This window comes from Labrus bergylta, chromosome 9 (assembly GCF_963930695.1).
Source record: "Labrus bergylta chromosome 9, fLabBer1.1, whole genome shotgun sequence".
NCBI classification, from domain to species: Eukaryota; Metazoa; Chordata; class Actinopteri; order Labriformes; family Labridae; genus Labrus; species Labrus bergylta.
Genome location: NC_089203.1, coordinates 14,310,375 through 14,331,097, shown reverse-complemented (window position 1 = coordinate 14,331,097; position 20,723 = coordinate 14,310,375). Strand labels below are relative to the sequence as shown.

Genomic DNA, 20,723 nt, shown 5'->3' with positions numbered 1-20,723 from the left:
ACACATTTTTGACACACATCATGACTCGTGCTGCTGTGAGTGTTTTTAAGTGTGTTTACCCTCCTGCCGGTTGCGTTGGTCTTGTGTGCTTGCAGAAACGAGGCGTTCGCAGACGCCGAAAACCCCAAAAAAGAAATCGACTAAGTGTGTTTCTCATAACCTTATCACACTCTTGCAGAGCCAACCCCCATTTTCTGTTCTCTGTGAGCTCAGATGAACTCTTCTGGAGGTTTTACTCGAAGCTGACAAGTGTACAGCTTTGAGCTTGGGAAGTGTCAATCACACCAGATTATTGTTACTGCTGTGTGGCTAGAGGTTTAAAAAAACAGATGACGTCAGTATCAGGCTTCAAGATGACAAAAAGAGTCCAAAGAGACAGTGGATTTGGTTTTTGAATTTTATTTTTAAAGATATTAAAGAGGGGTTGATTTCTGCCTCCGTAGCCAAAGCCGTTCTGCCACGTCTGCTTTGTATCCTCAGGCAATTGTCCCTAGGAAACATGTCTAATTCAAGCCGACAAGAAAAGCTATATGGCTAAGTCTTAGCAACAAAGATTGTACTGTCCAAATCATTTAGGGTTTTTTTCACAGTAAAAAAAAAAATGCCGAACATGGAAAAGGAGGACAAGAAGATAAAGGTCAGGGTTGTAGAAGAAATGAGAAGAGGAAGCAGCTGACGTTGCAGGAGCAGGAGCAAAGGATCAGAAGTGGCAGGAAAGCAAAAGCAAACAGTGGAGGCTGGAAGTGGGGGGGGGGCGGGGGGGGGGGGAAGGTGCTGGGATTCCATGACGTTGAGGTTCAGGGTGATTCACTCATCATCGTCGGCGACAAGCCCTCGCATTTACCTAACATGCCTCCAGCGAACCCACAGGTGAAGATTCAGCTGTCAACACAGGCAATTTAATGTAAAATAGTACAGAGATGTTTTTTTTTTTTTCATTTTGGGAGATGTCTATTGCCATCTAAACAGAGAATGTCTGCACCGCTTAGAAGAAATAATGGTGCGTTTTTCACATTTGAGGTATTTTCTTGACACTCCAGAGTTACAATGAGACAATCAGTGGTTAGAAATAAAAGTGGATAATGGAACAGAACAGATGCTTTGTGGGGCAATAGTTTAACTTTTTATTTTGCCAAATCAGCCATTTTTATAGCATGCGAACTGATCCTTATATCATTCCACACAAGCTAAATAATGTAATTATAAGCATCAAGTCTTTTAGAGGATAAATCCATATAACAGTAAAATGAGCCTCAATAGAGCACTAACAAGTTATGTTCACTTCTTTTCTATATTGCATTTTAAGTGAAACACACTGAAACACAGAGGGTATGACAGTCACAGTGCTGAATGCATTGTGATGCAGAGGGAAAGAGATGACAATGGTGAAACAGAAAAACAGGATAAGTATAATGATGATAATAGTGATACCATTCTAAGAAAATCACTTCTTCTGCTTGAACCCATTTCCTCTACAAGGCCTACTCTCCTTCAAAAGGTGGAAAATGTGTTTGAGGATCTTGTACCAGCCCGATCAGAAAGCTCTGAATATCCAGTGTTTGTGAAGTGCACATGAATTTTCCACAAGCTGAAATGCGCTGCCGCCCGCGTGTTGAAGTGAGATTATCCGGTGTGTCACTTTGCCACGAGTGATCCGGTGAAACACCGTCAAGGACTCTCGAAGCTGTGGGGCTGCCGAGATGAAAAGCTCAAACCTGTCATGACAGTTATGCTTCTCCTTTTAACAGGCGAAGTGTGCATAGCTTTGAATATCAGGATCTTTAGGGAATAAAAAACATGTACTCCGACAGACCTTCCCAGTGGCTTTCCCAATTTCCTGTTCCTTCCTGATTTCTGTTGAGATCAAGTCTAATGAGGAAGGGGAAAAAAATGTGGTAGTGAAAAAGTAGAGATGACACAAAATGTAGTGTTGAGATGTTACTGCGTCTGGTATGTACAGTTTTGTGTATTTCTATGGTAGCCATGAAGGTCAAAAAAAAAAAACAGCATTTCAGACACATGATGACATTTAAAATTAAAATAAAAAAACGCTGACATTTTCAAACTCAGAATTTCAAGACCTTTCATAAACCCATTTCAAAACACCACAAAGTTTTATGAAATAAATTAAAGACATAACATTTCAAAAGACACCTTTCACATAACATATAACATGCGTGTACATTTTACAAGCACAATTTAAAAAACAAACATATGACATGTTATAACACAACATGTCCATAACACAACACTTTATAAAACATGATATTCCAAAAATGACTAAATAAAAAATTGAAATGTAAAAAAAGGCTAAAGATACACAACATTTAATTAAACACAATGATCATTTACAAATACTCATTTTACAAATGAACTCAACTCACTTTGCTCTTTTCTTAAGTTGTTTTTTTGGCCCTTTTTGCCTTTATTGGATGGAACAGCTGAAGAGAGGGAGGAGAGGCTTGGGGATGACATGCAGCAAAGGGTCGGGGCCGCTACAGTGAGGAAACAGCCTCCGTACATGGGGCATGTGACATAACCGTTAGGCTATCAATGTCCCACATTTTTTATTATCTTTGTGGCTCCAGTTTGCCACCTCAACATAATTTCCACTTCTTTCTTTCTTTCTTTCTTTCTTTCTTTCTTTCTTTCTTTCTTTCTTTCTTTCTTTCTTTCTCCTGTTGTTGCTACTTAAAGGCTTAAAGGTGGTTTAGTGAGAACAACACCTTGGTCTTAGGAAAGCATTCTTTATGGATCAGCTAACCGGGCGATGCTGCTGGCTCTGCTTATCTCACCTCGGTGACTTTTTGCAAAACACTGTGTGCGTTTGAAATCGAATAGGATTAAAGTATTTCATCAAAAGCATGCTTTGATTGTAGTTTTTAAAGTAAAAAGTTTTGACGGTACGAGATGCATTTAGCCTAAATTAAATCAAAGCTGATGTGAAATTGCCTCTGAAACCTCTAGATCCAAAAACCAGCGGGTGTTGTTTTATGCTCATGCACACTGCTGCATTATTTACACACAAAACAAACACAACCTTCATACTCTGTCTTTTGATTTTCTGCGCTCTCAGGACCAAGCAAACCAATCAGGTTGCCTCTTCTTTTTTTTTTTCTTGGCAAACATCCTCTGCAGCAACAACTGTTTCTGTGTGTCAGCAGTGATTTTCATTATGCTGTTATATATGTGAGTGTACGTATGGCACGTCCCTGTGACCTCCTGTGGGTGCTAATCTTTTTGAACTTCATGACTGAACGCGCTGCCCATTTTAATTAACGTCACTGTCAAATACACACTTCACTGTTCACAGCATTTGGCTGGTTGCTAATTGTATGAAAGTATCAAATGATTATCTTCATGTTTATTTTTCTGGCGACATAATTGGTTGAAAATAATAGCAGTACTTGGCTCAGTAGACGATTGTAGTTTGTAAAACATTTGTCATTGTGGCAATGAGTCAGAGGGTTTTAGGAACACACAGCCAACTGACGGCCTCCGGGCTCCCATCAGTCAGAGTGACTCAGACCCAACACACTGCTCCCTCTGTTATTGCATTTTAGAAAATAAGGCAAAATGAATAAGCGTGTCATATGAATTTACCAACGAGCCGGCAGCTAGATAATTGTATTATAGCCAATGAAATATGTCTGAGCGCTGCCTGACTGTCTGGCTGTGTGTGTGGCTGTGTCTTGCTGTAAGGCACTCTTTCTGTTTTTCTCTTACCTCGTCTTAAGTTTTTGAAGCAGGCATTTGGGCCCAATTAATCTGTGAAAGCAAAACCCATTTGCAACAGAAAGCAACCAGGACAAGAAGAGGACAGTGATGCTACAGGCTTTTGATTGGAGCTTGAACCCGGCCCTATGAATCTACAGTAGACAGGTAGTTTTCTATTCAATCATGGAAGTAAGATTTAAGTAGCCATGGCGTTTCCTGACTGTAACACATTATGTCATCCCTTTCGACTCCAGAAAATGTATTTCCAAAGTGTCTACAATACATGGTATATGTTTTGATTTATTTACAAGACGATGCACATTCATAAAAAATATAGTAACATTAATTTTGCAAAAGTTTGCCCAGAGGCTTGTTTCCATGCCTTCAAAAATCCTAATAAGAAAAAAAAACTGCACAAGAAATATGTGTTTAATATGGGTTATTTATAAGTTTGTCAAAACATAACAATGTTCTGTTTTTTACTGTAAAACACATTTTGCCTGACGATGCAAAAGCGTCATGGCAGCTGTCTGAAGTTAATGCCGTGGGTGCTGAACTGTTTCCAACGTGCAAATGGTGCCAAAAAAAGTATGCGATTTTTTTTTGCTGTTGTAGTTTCATGGGTGGTCAGAAGTTAAGGTCAGCCACAGGATGTAGTCTTTGAAAGCAGCAGGCATTCACTGCGTGGATGAAGGAAGCTTCACTTGTGATGCTCTTTGACTTGAGAGATCTAATCTGGATAATGTGGCTGGAGGGCAGTCTCCCTGCCAATCAAAGCCCTTTATTTTAACATACTGCTGTAGCTCTTTTGAGCCCTCAGTGGAATTCTCCCAACACATGGGGACATTCACTTATTTAGCATTTTAACCTCTAGTTAGAAGAGCAGATCAATATCCATCTGTGTTCAATACAGAGAAAGCGCTTGTTAAGCCCTCATTGAGGCCAAGGGACTCCAAGCAGTGGGACTGCGGAGTCTTTGCTTCATTTTCTTTTTGGGTTTTATTCACTTCTCTCACATTCTGAGAGACCACTGTTATATATAGGGTACTATCAGGAGGTTTGAGGTGTGAGCTGTAATATAGATACAGATATCAGTGTTATCAGCTCGGCTCAGGCGTGCTACTTTAAATTTTCAGCAAGAATCTTGATTTGATTCAACATTGTCATTCTTTGCGTGGTCTTCTGAGGGCAAAACACTGCAACCAACAAATCAAACCTAAACAGTGGAGGTGCATTCTGAGCAGTTGTTGGTCTCTGTAATGTGGTGTATCTTGTGTTTTTACCACCAGCATTGCACATAAACTTGTTCACACCACACTCATTCTGAATACTGATTATTTATTCTGAACCATGTTTGCTCTCCTATAAAAGCTATCTATCCTCTATCATCTGCACACAGCAGATAAACCCAGCTAACATGATGATAATGTCTGTAGTCAGGAGTCACAGTGGTCGCCTACAGCTCCAGACTAAGGACAGGAATATTCTTTATCCACCGATCTAATGGTTTCATCTACTGCGGATAGAGCTGAATGTATAGAGGAAGGATTTGTTATGGTCTGTGCAGAATACAACTGAAATGATTCCAAAGATCTGCTTATACCCGCTGCTTCTAATGTACTATGGACTCTGATGTCTGTGGGGTGAGAATAGTTCATACACAAACATAAACATAGAGGACTCACTGAATAGAGAACACAGAGCTCATGTAACATCTGCAGCAGCTGTTGGATTGGTACAGAGGTTTGGTGTGTTTTGCATTTCTAAGTTTAGAATTTAGACAATTGAATCTTCTCTGTCAATTCTGTGTATCAAAGATTAAAGTCAGGGACGTTGGTGGACTAGTGGTTAGTTCATGTGGCCTGTGTACAGAGGCTACAGTCCTCAAAGCGGTCAGCTCGGGTTGGAATCCAACCTGTGGCTCCTTCACCCCACATCATTCTCCAACTTTCTCTCCCTGATTTCCAAATCTATCTGCTTTATCTTTCTAATAAAGGAATAAAAACTGCAAAAATAAATTTGAAAAAGGATTAAAGTCGAGGCTGTTGAATATTGATCGGTTTTTAAGTACAACCCATAAATACATCACATTATTACCACATCAAATTCAGCATTTAACACATGAAGAAGATCTAATATATAATTTTATTGTGTTTTGGCATAAAAAAAAGCCCAAAAATAAATCTTAAAAAAAGAACATGTTAACTGAGAGATGAAATTTTAATCTGTAAAAGTTATTACCCAATTCGTATTTGTTATACTCATCATAGAGTTAAAAGATCTAACTAAGAACATGTTATCAAATCAATTATTTTCCAATCTATCATCAAGCAAAACAGTGATTCTCCTTCACATGATTACAAATGACATAGATTCCCTGCTATCCATCTGCTAACTATTTGACAGTAACATAAACCATCCCAGTCATTTTTCAGTTAAATAGCTGACCAAAAGCAGTCATTACAGTAGACTCGAGAGCATTGAAAACATAGTCTTTAACCACAATAAAACAGCTCACAGACACATACACATATTGTTTCAATTAGAGATGACATTAAACCACCAAAAACTTTAGAGAGAGAGTTATGTCTAAGTTTGAAGATGTGTTAGTTGCTGCTGTGCTCTGTGTTGGATTAAATGTACTCGGCTACTGTTGTTCTTTAGAGATTGACAGTTAATTAGGTGGTTTGGTGGAATCAGCAGAATACACCCACAGATACCAGAGGGGATGTCTTTTTAATGGGTGTGTAAAGAAAAGCAGACAGAAACGCTCTCTTGTTCCTATTAGATGCTCCTGATTTATTGATAAGTAGAAATTAACGTTAACAGATGTGACATTTGCAGCTCTGATATTTGGTAGAAAACTACAAATGCTTTAATTGTTTTAAGGAGTTTTTCGTATCCCATATTTTGGAGTCTGTGTGTGTTTCCCTCTTTCCATTTGTAACATATACTCAGAAAGACACAACACGTATGCTATTGTATTGATTGATTATTTAAGGCTATCAAACCGCCTTGTACATGTGTTATTCCACTTTCTCGGAATGAATCCATGAAACAAAATAACATTGTTCCAACAAGGATCCAGTGTTCTGTTCTGTACCCAAAATGAAAAAGATCCTTTAAGCCTATTGAACCACATCACTGTTTTCTACTAACCCCACTTCATCTCTGCCCAGGCCCACCTAATCCACAGCATTAAATAGCCATCTCTTTACATTCAAATATCAGAGGATCCTCTGCCAATAATCTGATGTGAAATTGTTTAATAAAGACTTTAAGAAGGTTGGGGAATGGTTGTGTGTTACTTTGCTATTCTTCATGGAGTTTATATTTCAGTGACTGCTTTTCTTTTTTTTTTCTCTCAGTCTGTTTTTTATGGGGTTCTTTAGTAGTCCTGTGTTGATCCTGTCCCTGACCCAAACAAATAACTGGGAAGCTAAATGCACATACAGGCCCATTTGGGATAAAGCCAAACAAAAATCCAGTGCCTTAATGTGTCTGTCCCTCTCTCTGCGGTTCAGTCTTACTGACAATTCATTATTCCTTCACTGAGAATGGTCTTCATGCTAATCCTCTCATGTGGCTAAAAACTTGAATTACTGTTGGATTTGTGTCCATTTAAAACAGCTCTTTTCTCGTAATAAGCAGTTGGGAATTCATAAACCGAGTATGAGATTGCTTGACTACAGAACTACATTTGTCCTTCCGTACCCTTCTCTTCTTCCTTCTCTGTTTTTTTTTTTTTCCCGCAGTCATTTTTTTATTTAAATTCCCCTACAAGATTTATAGTTGAAAGCAAGTATCAGCTAGCGGTCGGTTTCCATTCACCGCTGCACAGCCCCTGTTTGAAAATTCATTGAATGTTCACGCTCACAGTTTGAAGGTCAGGGGAGTTCATTCAGAGTTTAAACATTTGAAGCATCTCAGAGCATCTCAAAGCTAATACCTTACATTCCCTTCAAAATGTGAGGTGATTGTTATTTACATATTTGTGTTTTAATGTCGAAGTGGTAGTAGGAGGACACTCTGTCTTTGGTGCACAACAGTCAAAGCTGAATTGCACGAACATACAGCTTTTCTAGGGAGAAACAGACAAAGTGTAAAGATTTAAGCTAGTTTTTGGCATCCCTGTTGGTCTCATTAATTTGGCTCCAGTCAGCGGTTTATGAGACAAGCGTAATTCCCAGTTTGTTATACCCAAGCTACATTTCTCAGGAGTTCTGCCCTATGGAATATTATCCTCAGACAAAAAAACCCTGTTTCCCAGAAGGCTTGTGTTACTGACACGTCCAGACTCTGAAAAGCCTCTTGTTAACAACAGCTGTAAAGTGAGCCTGGCTATTCTATTGCTCTGTCTTAAATTTAATCTCGCCCTTTTTTCTTTCTTGCTTTCATTTCTTGTTTCTCTCACTGTGTCGTTGTTTCTCTTGTGCATAGAGAAGGATCCTGAATTAATTAAAAGAAAAAGACTTTGAAGTTGGATACTTCGCCTCGGGGCTCTCTGTTCCATTTTTTTTTTTTGTGGCTGTGGAATTTTTGTTTGTTGTGTTGTCGTAAAGACTCAGAGACTCATACTGGACAATGTCATTTAATTAGGCAGCTGATGCAGAGAAGCTTAAAAGCCTTATGTAAATGTGGTCCCTATAGAAAAGCACTTCCTGATCTTATGAGACTTTTTATCCTGTCTTGTGCAGAATTGTACTAAAACATGTGTCTCCCTCTCAAACTTTGGTGGTATACCTTTTTTTTTTAACTTTAATGAACACAAATACGACCTCCAGTAAAAGTCATTTCATGCCCCTGTCCAAGAGTAACAATGGGCCTATCTAATGCCTCAGGTCTGGAGGTAACACATGATTCTGTAATTGGATTACTGTCATAGACTTCAGGAATTGCCAATTGTTAATTTGGCACAGCGCCTGCCAAGGCACGACACAGACACCTTTGCAGAAGTAAGCGATTAGCCTCTCAGAAACGTGAATTAAAATTTTCGCCTTACCATCACAAATAGTTGATTCTTTTTTATATATTTTGTGATGTAATTCTGTGCAATATCATTGTTCATAGTAATGTCAATTGAAATTCAACAAGACTCCGTGAGCAACAATGACAAGAGATTAAACTGTGACAGCGGTCTCAAACTTGAGTCGAATGTGTGATCAGTGAAAGCTTCATCATATGTAAGCCTCCTGTAAGAAAGAGGTATCACTTTTTCTCCCTTCAGCTGCTGTGGTATGAATAGGGATCTGTCTTTTTTATTTTTATTTTTTTTGTTTTAAAGAGAAATGGGATCATCTGCAAAAGAATGAGACCCAGAAGCCCCTCGACACGATGAAGTCGTATGAGGGGGTGTTGATCTAACCGGGGATGATGGGCTGTCAGCGGCTGCACTTCTTACTGTGCAGAGACGGACAGAATAAGGACTGAAGTACAGAAGCACGGAGTGAGGAAGGAGACAGAGAGTCAGGTTGGAAGGAGAGGAGATGCACGCAGAGAAGAGAGAACGGTAGAGAATGACAGAAAGACAGATAGCAAGGAAAAAGAAGAATCTCAGAGGAGACAGATGACTGAATTATAGGGCAGGCCAGATTGGAGATACTCTGCCAAACTGCCCCTCTCATCACAGGACTCATGCCTATTTCCATCCCATCAGCACCCTCCATCTCTGCTCCCTCTCTCTGTTCACTCATGACATGCCACGTCCAAAGCTTATTCTCTGAATGAATAATATTACCTTATGCTAACAACCCTGCCTACCCTGCAAGTCCCACCCTCCCTCAAGCAACTAAAACACAATGTGTTCCTCATATCTTCTTCACATTTTTCTCTTCTCATCCCTTCATAACAGCATGACTTCTTCTGATTTCCCTTCTCTTTGAGCTTTATCCTTATCTGCCTATATTAAGCCTCTCTTCATTTTTGCATTTTGTTCGTAAATTTGTACTTTTCAAGGAGCAGCTGCTAGATATCTCAAATATGAAACTAGCATGAAACCTTTGGTTGCGCAGGTGGCTGCTAATACCGAACGTTACCTAAGTTTGAATTCAGTTCGGTTATAACGGCTAGGCTACTAAGGGAAGATTAACACAAACTTTTGTTAATGGCCCCAAGAAAATGTAAGTTGTAACTTTTGTATAGCTAACTTGTAGAAGTTAGCTTGCTAACATATGATCCGTTTCTTTTCAAGAGTAAAATACCAATATATGTTTAGTATTTCTCATTAAGTAGTATCTTTATTTAAGAATGATTAGCATTTAAGTTAACTATAGCGTTTTATTACCTGAGTGTTCTTTTTAGAAGATATGCTACAGCTCATCATGCTAATGTGGTTTCTTCTCACTTTTGGTTTGTTTAGCTTGGTACTTCATTTCTCTGACAGTAACTGTTTAAAATACTTGTACCATATTTTTAGTGGAGACTAGCAAAGAAATGAAGTTTTAACAGAGACACCTGGTTTATTAAATCACCATTTCTCAATAAGCTGGTAAAGTAATCTTTCAAACTTTTGAAATACAGAGAACTTGTTTCAATCTCGTGCTGATGTCTTTTCCGTGTCTGTTACGTGGTCACAGCTGCTTTGATAACGCTTTTGTCTCTATCAGATATCACATCATGATATAAAAATGGTATCCTGATCACCGTGCATTTTCCCACGTATCATCATTAATCCAGCACTTGTTGGCTCCTGTTCCCGAACCAACACTCCACCTTTATCCCTGTTTTTTCTCTGCTCCCTCTCTCTCTGTATTTAAGTGTTTCTAACCATCTTTGATGTTTGTTGTGTGTTTTAATGAGTCTGTTGTTGACAGTTGCTCTACTTCCCCTCTCTCTCTCTCTCTCTCTCTGCCATTCTGGGCTGCAGCCACAGGAGTGCCTACGCTAGTTGTGCAGAACTCATACGCATACAGCAGACTTACTGTGGACATATTGAGAAGAGATACACACACACACACACACACACACACACACACACACACACACACACACACACACACACACACACACACACACAAGAGTAAGTGCATTTTTTATCTACAAGTAAACACTCAGAGACATACTGTATGCATATGTCTGACAATACATTTTGTGCTTGTGACTACAGGCACCGACTGAGTCTTGAGCATCAAGTTAGTCGGTAACACACTCACACACGTGCATGTATGTAGAGGACAGTGGAGTCTGTTTCAGTGCAGTCTCTCGGGAGGCAGCTGTGTTCAGATGTATTAATCATCTTCGTCTCCAGCTTGCTAATTAATGACCCATCTGTCCCCTCTCACTGATGTTCCACTTCAAAAAACCCCCTCGTATGAAAACACCCCAGCACAGGGCTGCGACACAACGGCCAAACGCTCGTTCCAGTGATGTGACTAACAGACACTGCGAGCCACACTGTCTCATCTGCATTCGAAACCAACTATTAGACCCTTAGAGGAGTGTTTGTGGCAACTTTATCAGGGAGGAGCTCTCCTCTACAGCTGTAGAGGTGGCAGTCACCGTGCGCCAAGGCTCGCCTGTGTGTGTGTGTTTTATGTGTGCACTTATGTGGGTGTGTGTGTGTGTGTGTGTGTGTGTGTGTTCGTAGGCTTATCAGGTGAGCCCGGGCAGAGTGTCAGATGCGGTTATGGAGGCTTCAAAGACAAGCGCTGCGGTGAGTTCCCTGGCTGCCTTTTACCTCCAAACCCACCCCATTCCCTCCTACCCTTCCTCCTCTTCCTCATCCTCCTACCCTTCCTCCCTTTATCCCTGCCGCTTGGATGCAAAGAGGCACACAGGTAGACACCTGGATGGATAAGGAAGGGACGCTGGGAGGGAGATAAGCAGGCAGATAAATAATTAAGTGGGTGCAAAGTCAAACAGACAAGAGGCAGACAGAGTAAATCAGGCTGAGTGACAGTCAGAGGAGATATTGGAGAGCAGGGAGGCTGCCTCACAGACAGACAGACAGACAGACAGACAGACAGACAGACAGTAAGACAGTAAGATTCATGGCCAGGTGCTTGTCCAGCCCACCTCCCTTTCACTTGCATGAGTAGAGCTACATCAAACACCCGCCGCTTGTCTGCCGCTTTGTTCTGCTCTTGTCTTTGCAGCTGTGGTTGTTGTTCCATGCACATCATTGTTGCCATCGTCGTTGATTTGCTGTCTTTGAGCAGGAGTTCTATTTCTGGCTAGATATCTGCCTGTTTCCATATCATGTTTTGCACTGTATATGTGTGTGGTTAGGTTTATTTCTGTGTCAGTGTCTTTGACAAACAGTTACAGTTAAGAAACAGGAATGGAGTGTAAAATGTCTCGTGGAGGTTGATAGGTTTCATTTTTTTGAAGGGATAGTTTTGTGGATTTTGAGGCTTTAAAGTCTGATGATTTAAGGTAATGATAATTAATATTACAATAAAAAACATAACACTGTTAAAGGCTTCATTTTGAGAAAATTTCCTTATGGGGCTAAATTGGTCATTTTATTTCCTCAACAGAATTCATATACTGTGTACATTTTGTTTCATATGCTGATCCCCTGTTATTGATGTGTCATTTTTAAACCTTCTCTACATGGTTTAGAAATTACTGTTAGGCCTATTGTCAAAGAATGAATGTAATGATATATCATGAGAAATGGTAGAAGAGGTGTCTGAATTTGAAACCTTTTTTGTAAAGACAATTATTATTCCAAATAATAATTTGGAAAGACTATGTCCAGATAGAATAGCAAACAGGCATTACCTCACATTTCAGCTCTTAAACACATATCATCCCCGTGCTTTTCTTCATGGTTGAGAAAATAAAGTAATTTGAAGCCCAGGTTGATGACAGGGCAGTCATATCTTTAAAAAAAAACAACACTATTTTGAAACACCATGTCCCATATTTTTAAAACACATTTGGTTACTGAAAGAGTGATATCTTATACCTGAAGTAAGGACCCCAATTGCAAGTTAGCCAAGACCAACCAAGAATTAGCCAATGTGAACGAATGACCTTTACTTTTTTAAATTGCCCCTCTCTGAAAGCTAAGTCTGCTAATGGTCAGTTTTTTTTCTCCTTGTTCCTGGTCTTCCTCCTCTTTCCTTTGTCCCATGCTCCTTTCTTCATCCTCCCCAACAGCAAACCCTGGAGAACAACTTGACCAACCTGGTGAAGAGGAACAGTGAACTGGAGAACCAAATGGCCAAGCTAATCCAGATCTGTCAACAAGTCGAGGTATGTATCACGTTTCATCGTCTTTGTGTTTGTGTGTTTAGCTGTTTGGTGAGCTCATGTTATGGACATTGTCTTATTTGTTGCTAAAAAACATAATAGTTAGAGGTTGAGGTCAACTACTCTATAGGGCAGCAGCTTTGAAGTGGCATGGGTGACAATTTCCCAGAGATTAGGGCCATATATGTTGACAAATTTGGCTCGCCTGTCACATCATTAAAGTTCCTAGGGATTTATATAAAGTCAACCAAGTCGGTCATCTGGCAGCATCAATGCGTCAAGCTTCAGAAGTAATCTCATAGAAAGCAAGGTTTTGCTTTTCAGTTTCCAGGTCGATGAAGATTTCAAGGGTTAGGTTAAGACTTTAGCCTGAATGGATTTTCTCACTCCTGCTGTAAGAGACGCATTAACAACCAACGTTGCCACTGTTATTGATTGTACACCGCTGCCTCTGTTTTTGGTGACTGCTCTCATACCACGCTGTTCTCACTCTGCAACACTGTCTGATTGAAGAAGTACAGGGCTAGAAATTTGACCTCCGTTGTGTGTTTCTCTCAGTCCTCTCGAATCAGGGTTGTAATGAAATTACAGCTCCTTTATTCCAGTTGCCGTGGCTATAGCTTTATCAAATATTGATAAGTCTCAACATTGAAAGTTAGTTTCAGATACAGATTGCAGGTTCATGAAAGGGCCAACATTGCAGCTGCGTTTTCAGATAATTTATGAGAAGAATTATTCATCGGAGGAAAGAAAGACAAGACTCTAAACCAAAGAAGCTGCACAGATGCATTAATGATGACTTCAATCTGTCTTTAAAATGTATTCATCTTTAATCTTTTTAAATTTAAAAGCCTTTTTATCGTCACTGAAATTAAAATGATAACACCAGATGCCATGAAGGGTCTAGGTGGCCTCTTGTACTCAAACCATGACTCAGCAACAAAGACGAGCTGAAACAGCTCTCAACAAACGTTCAATCCAAAACGGTTTATAAGGGCGGTTATGTAATTCTGATTGCTTCTGAATTGGAAAGACCAATTATCTTGGGCAGCGTTGCACCACACGCTCTTACACTCAACTGTTCCTACTTTTTGAGGCAGCAGCTTAATGTGGTTCTTTTTCCTGTCATTAAATCATGTTTTCTGCCACTTTAAGGTCATGTTTCAACCTGTCCTAGTGCATCGAATTTTAAGGAGGACGTGATGTTGCAAAACCTCCACAGTTTAATTTCCCCTGGTCCCACCGGTGCAAGAAATTTATGCTCCCAAGTCAAAGCAGATAAGATAATCTGTCTAACGATAAATATATCTTCCAAAGGGGAACTTTATTAATTCTCAAGCCAGTAATTTATCACAGCTCACCTGGTTAGATTTAGTGACAACCTCGGGGGAGTCTTTGCTCTCTGATGTCCTTGTTTGAACTTAAACCTGTCAGGAGATTATGATATCTCGGCCGGTGTCCCTGCTATGATTCAATGGAGATACTGTGTAGCCAGTCATAGAGCACTAATGTCATTGAGCTCTGTCTGCATTAAAATGTGACTGCACAAACACACTCTATCGAATACTTTGTGTTTTAAAGCACTCACTCTTTATAAACACCATCATTGCTCCATGGGACTTGACATTAATGGCCACAGAGGACAAATGCACGCTTGGTGCCGCCATCATTCTGTGCTCGGTTCATTTCTTATTCGACGACCTGACTCTATTTACTCCCAGTCAATCTAAGGTCCACAAAACACACGTCTCGTTGTGGCTCACCCAATCAAAATTAAATGACCACAGCGTGATTCATTAGCGACAAACAAACTGTTCATGAACAAATGCACAGAAAGAGAAATTGGTCTTCCTCTGCATCTGACTGCGTAGCGATGTGTCTCTGCGAACAACAACAGAATCTCATCACTTATTCATCAAAAAGAAATGAGGAGTGATAGCATCGAGGGGGGAAATGCTCCATTGCCTCTTAAGCAAATTATTAAAAGAAACTCTATGTTTTCCTGCTTTGTTTGTGCTCATTCAGGTCTATTCCCCTGTGTGATGACAATGACAAAAGGCAAGTTTGATTATTGTAGTGTTTTCAGGTGATTACATTTACATTCGAGTTGCACAAGGAGAAGAAAGGGCAAACAAGGCGAGACAAAGGAGAAACATAAGGAAAGGAAAATATAAGGAAGGGGGGAAAAAAAGGGTAGAAAAATGAAGAACGGAGCAGGGTTGAAGCAGCATGTAGAGGAAGTATGGGAGAAGTGAGGATGAGCGTTAGCATGGCAACCAATCTCCGATCTCTTGACCGAACCAAATACAGGCACAATGTGGAAAAGAACGCTTTTTTTTTTTTAATTTATTTTTGGAATTTGTATGCCTTTATTTAAGAGATAAGACATTGGATAGAAGAGAGAAAGAGAGTGGAGGATGACATGCGGAAAAGGAGCCACAGGCCAGATTTGAACCAGGGCCGTCTGCTGCTGCGAGTACAACAGCCTCGGTACATGTGGCATGCCACCGGCACCCCGTTCAGTAATTATGCAAAAGACAAAGTGATCGAGTGGAAAAATGAAATTTAGTGAAGTGAGAGAAGTTTGTGCAAAGTAAGAAATCTCTTTGGGCTTTGTGCATGACCTGGATTCCTCTCCTCCTTGTGTGCATCATGTTGTATTCGTGCCAAAGATACGATCAAACACAGAGTGAATCAGCTTCCAGTGTGTCAGCAAACGCAGCAGCGCTGCAGCGTTGTTCTCCTAGGGTTCTCTTCTGGGAGTTATCTTCTCCTCGGTTTTAGAAAAAAGATTCATTGATTTGAAGAGTGTAGGATGTTCCTTTCTTAGGAGGCCCTAGTTCCTTATCACAATATTTGGTGTACCATTCTAGAATTTGTCGCTGTGCTTAATGACATTCAGAAGCATGTTCTTCTTTCTTGAAAACTTGAGCAAGGTGTGATTTTGAGCTTTTGCGGTGACAGCTGTTGAGCAAATACTCTTGACTGTTTTTCATTCAGGGCCAGGGAGCAGGATGGGAAAGAATGGCAGCAGAGAATTTACACTCACTTAGGCTATTTGGCAAAAAGCATTCCCCTAAAACCACTTTGATATTAAATAAATGCTGATACAATAGCAACCGAAACGAAATGTGAGCCACAATGAGAACTGGGATGATTCGCAGAGTCTGTTACATGGCACCTGAAGTCCCCCTGCACAATACTAGCGTAAAGTATCTTACCTATTCATCCATTTTAGGTGCACGTGTTACCTCATTGCTTATATGTTCCAAAATATGTGTAACTACTTCATGTGCAAAAGCAAGTTATATTTTTCAGTGTTATATTGATTCCCAGTTTTGTTCTAGCTACTACTTTATTGCCTCTTGTTCAAATGAGCATCTCAAAGGATGCACATGCAGTCCTTTTGTGCAAGTTTTTAGCAGATTTATTGATTCCCACGGAGCATTCTCTTTCATGCTTACATAATACGTCCTTAAAGGCTTACACACTGGAGTCTCCTAAATGTAACAGTGATATTAGGTCGTTGTTTTGCCTGCAACTTGACAGTTGACGAAACTTTTCTCTCTGTCGTACTCTGTCCCACTTTTATTCTGCTGTTATTCGGTGGGTTTGTGCCCACTCAGAGGAAGTGTTGTGACACACCGATCTTTGCTGGCGGCTTTTTTAATGAGTGCAGTCCCTAACAAGGCGTAGGTTTGCCTGGCGCACATATTGTATCTCATGGCAGGGAACACATCATCCAGATGCGGCTAATATAGAGTAAGCATTGTTTGAGGAAGCAGTAAAAGCAGCAGCCACTTTCCCCACCCCAACTCCTGAAACTGCCCTGCCAGCTGCGAGGAAACTAAATTAGCCCGCTGTTAAAGTTTTTAGTGTGTGTGTTAGGATTGAAAAGGAAAGAATCACATCAGACAGAAGCCCAGTGGGTCTTAATCTTAAAACATGAAAGTCTACTGATTAAACAGTGAGCAGTAAGTCATTAGTCCAGACCTGTCCAGGTTTGTTTAAACAGAAGCTGATCCCACTGTATCTGTGCAGAATATAAAATAGCCGACTGGAGGTGGCTGTAATGCCACCTAATCCTGTACATCAGGATTCATCTCCCCTCTTTTCTTTACCTTTCTACAGGAGCATCAGGGAGATGGACGAATCCGCTGCACCTGTTTGTCTTTGCTTTGTTTCTTAAGCCATTTGCAGTTCAGTTTTCAGACGAAGATGAAGCTGTCAATGCAGTTGGATACTGGAATATAATGAAATCCTTCACACAAGGCCTATCCCAGACTAAAGATTTACATAATCGAACCTGATTCGTCAGTTTTTGGGTCGACTGATTGTCGCACAGGCACACACACTGACAGCCGAGTGTGTGCGCATTCAGCGACCTCAGCAGTCACAAGTGCGCATCTGTCAGACCACCAACAAACAAACGTCTTTTACCTTCACATTACATCCATAAAGATCCACAGATTGCTTCAAATAAACTCTGCTGCTCGCTGCACTTTTGATGACACCTCATAACAGTCTATAACAGCCAATGAGAGCCTTTGTTGAAAGGTGGTGCCTCCCCCTGTTCTGACGGCTGTCGCACGAATGAAAGTGACTGTGCCATTGACTGACATGTCTTGTATTTCTGTGATGAACAAATTGTCGAGTATTCGATTAGATGGGGTCACCCCTACTTCGCACAGACGCTGCTGTCATTTTCAGTTAGTGTTTCAATTTTTTCTATCATTTTCCTCCTTCCATCTGCCGAGTTCATTCTTTTAAATTCACAGCAATTTAGCGAAAGGGCAAATAATGTCAAGGATGACGGAACATCAACAAGAGGCTATAGCTATCTATGCTAGCAGCTCTTTTAGGGTCTGCTTCAACAAAATACATCCTGATACCAAATGTTAACGTCAGTATCACAGGCCCTACATTTCAGTTGTCTTAAATTATGTTCTCTCGCTCCTTGGTTGAACTGGACGACGTCCTGTCACTGTCACCCCTTGTAGGAAGGGGGATCATCGAGAAGATAGGAGGGAGATGTGGTGAGCTACAAATTGATTGGATGCTGCATTGGATTGTGGATTGGACTTCAATGAAACAAAATCACCAGTTTGATAGAAAAGACTGACCTTAAAACAGATACTAAACAGACACTAAACACTTGACACGGAATAAATATACAGCACATCAGTGATATGATGAGCTTTAAGATTCAAGATGTGAGATTCAAATGGTGTTTGACAAGGGTATTTAAAACAACGATGACTCATCTGGGATTAATGTAATGTTAGTGAATCTGATAAGCATCAAAGTTTGAAATAACTCCTCAGTCTGTGGCCAGTGAAGCATTCTTGATTATCACCTCTATCTGACATAACGTCCCTGTGTGTCCACATTCTTTACTCTGTTGAATCCATTAAGCTATTCTTCCCTGTTTTAAAGTTAAGTGCCACTCTGGTGTCATAAATCTCGTTGGAAGTACCCCCGAGTGTGTGGAGTCAGAGATAAAGCTGTCAGAGTAAATCCTTGCATCTGTTTGAGGAGATCATGTCTGAGAGAACAAAAGTGGAGGGAGGGTGTGTGCAGTGGGAGAGTTCCAGAAGTGGTCAGTTTGAGGCAGAGAGGATTGGGACCACTCAGAGACAGCTAAAACAAAGAGAACAAGAAAAAAGTAAGGCGGGAAAGGAGGCAGTAGAGACTGATGGGAGTGGAATGAGCTCAGAATTGATTCAAGATGTGAAAGTTTTGGTGTCAGTGAGAGGTTAAGAGCTGTTCTGAACCTGGATCAGTCTTCACTAAGTTTGGATGGAATCCACTCTGGCCAGTAGAGGACATTTAGAGTTTTTGAGCTGTATGTTGTTTGTGCTTGTGGTCTGTAATTGGAATTTATCTGCTCTTTGGCAGGGATAACACAATCCTATGAGAGTGGCTATCGGCTACTGTAGATTTGGATTATTTCCAAACCCCAGGGTGCTTATAGACTGACAGTTAATAAAATGATTCAGAATTGGGGCATTCTGGTGGCCCACAGATCACGATGCGAACCAAGAACCAAGCCCTTTGTTGCATTTCATACAGCATCTTTTCTTAACTTGCTGGTGTTTTTCTTCCTTCATGCAATTATCAAACAAACACAAAGTGACTTGTACAGATGAGGTAAACATTATCCAATCATGTGCTTCTGGTCATATGAAGTAGTATTTTGAACTATGAAAGGATACTAGAAAATTAAGATAATATCAATACCTGTTTTGATTTCATGGCATAAAAATATATTATCATTGTTATATTAATATATTATTATTTCTTGTTTTTGTCAAATTTAGATGATGCTCTTTTGCTGGAGGCAGCTTTTGGTCAAAGTTTCCTCTTGAAGTTTTTTTTTTCTTTGGTTCTTTTTGATCATCAAAATGACAGAGATTCTATCGTTTTAAAACGTGATATTGAAAAGTATTTAAGCTTCGTCAATTTTGACAACCCACGAGACTTTCTTTGACGACCCCAAAACCCAAGATAAGACTTAAAGGCCATGAATTAAACAGGACACAAGGTGAAGATCAAAAAGTCCTAGATCTTACTGGAATACATGGGTGGGAGCACACAGGGAGGTTAGCTCAGAATTATTGCAAACACCTTCATAATGGAAAAGCTAAAGAGATCCAAAAATGAGCAAAAATGTAGAAAACAACACAACAAACTTGCTGATCCCATCAGGACAAACAAAGACATTCTGTCAAAAGAAAACAAGGGGAGATTATGAACGGGGTTGACCAATGACAAAATCAGGGGCTGGTGGAAAATGAGCCAAGGTGTGGAAAATTAAGAAACCAGGAGACATGAGGGGAGGAAATGTAATAAAGGAGCTATAAGACTTTAAATATTGCAGACACATGTCAAATTAAATTTAGAGATAAACTATTTAAAGATACACTTTTATATTGCCTACATCTACTCATTCAACACGTCTTTGGACCTAAATATAGTTTTCTGAATAATCTATTTTATTCCAAGTTTGTTTTTTTTGTTTTTATTTTTATAAACATCATTTATTTTATTGATGGATAATTCAAACTGGTGGTTTGAACAATTGTTATTTTTAAGATGAACAATTAAATAACATAAATTAGAATTTGATTCGTAGGAGTAGATGGATAATTCAGTTCCTGATGCTATTGTGGTGTTCCACTTGTGACAGTTAAGACAAATACACAGTCAAATCAAGACTGATGAGCATTACAGCATCATTAGACGTATTCATGTTATTTATCTGAAGTGAACAGACTCGTTGAAAATAACGCAACATCGTGAAAAAGAATCTCTACATCAGGGGAATATAGAAGGAAAAAAACTTGCTTCCATTTTTAAAGTTGAGTGATTGACAGCGTATGCATGATTTGCACCGTGCTCACACACGTCACTCACATCATTATTCTCTGTGTAGGTGGTGAATAGTGACTGTCAGTCAAGTAGAGCAAGAATAAAAATGTAGCTGCATGGCTCATTGTGTTTCATTATAGCTAGTAATACAGTAGTACTACTCATTTCCACAGAATAACAGAAGAGAGGCAAATAATTTAATCTTGACATTGTGCAGGAGCTGAAGTAATGATGTTCAGGAGCATACTGGCTCCATGTCACCCACCTTATACAGAGCCAGAGGTGAGAATGTAGAGAAGTTCTACTTTGTGATTTAGTTTTGTAATGATTCAATTTCTCTGCTGTCTGATTGAATTATGTGAAACACAGTTTGATGGATTTATTTCATACAGTTCGGTTGATTATTATGCATTATATCATCTTACCTATTAAGCGTA

The 20,723-nt window shown here is 39.9% G+C and overlaps 1 protein-coding gene across 3 annotated transcripts in view; it reads left to right on the top strand.

Moving 5' to 3' along the window:
* mid2 (midline 2) overlaps positions 1 to 20,723 on the top strand; it is a 131,060-nt gene that overhangs the window by 79,487 nt on the left and 30,850 nt on the right. For 2 of the 3 annotated variants that reach the window (XM_065959088.1, XM_065959087.1), the window contains 2 exons: positions 11,303 to 11,368; positions 12,823 to 12,918. In XM_065959088.1, the coding sequence (XP_065815160.1) occupies positions 11,303 to 11,368; positions 12,823 to 12,918 (162 nt within the window). The remainder of the gene's footprint in view (positions 1 to 11,302; positions 11,369 to 12,822; positions 12,919 to 20,723) is intronic. The other variant, XM_065959089.1, reaches the window with a different exon arrangement.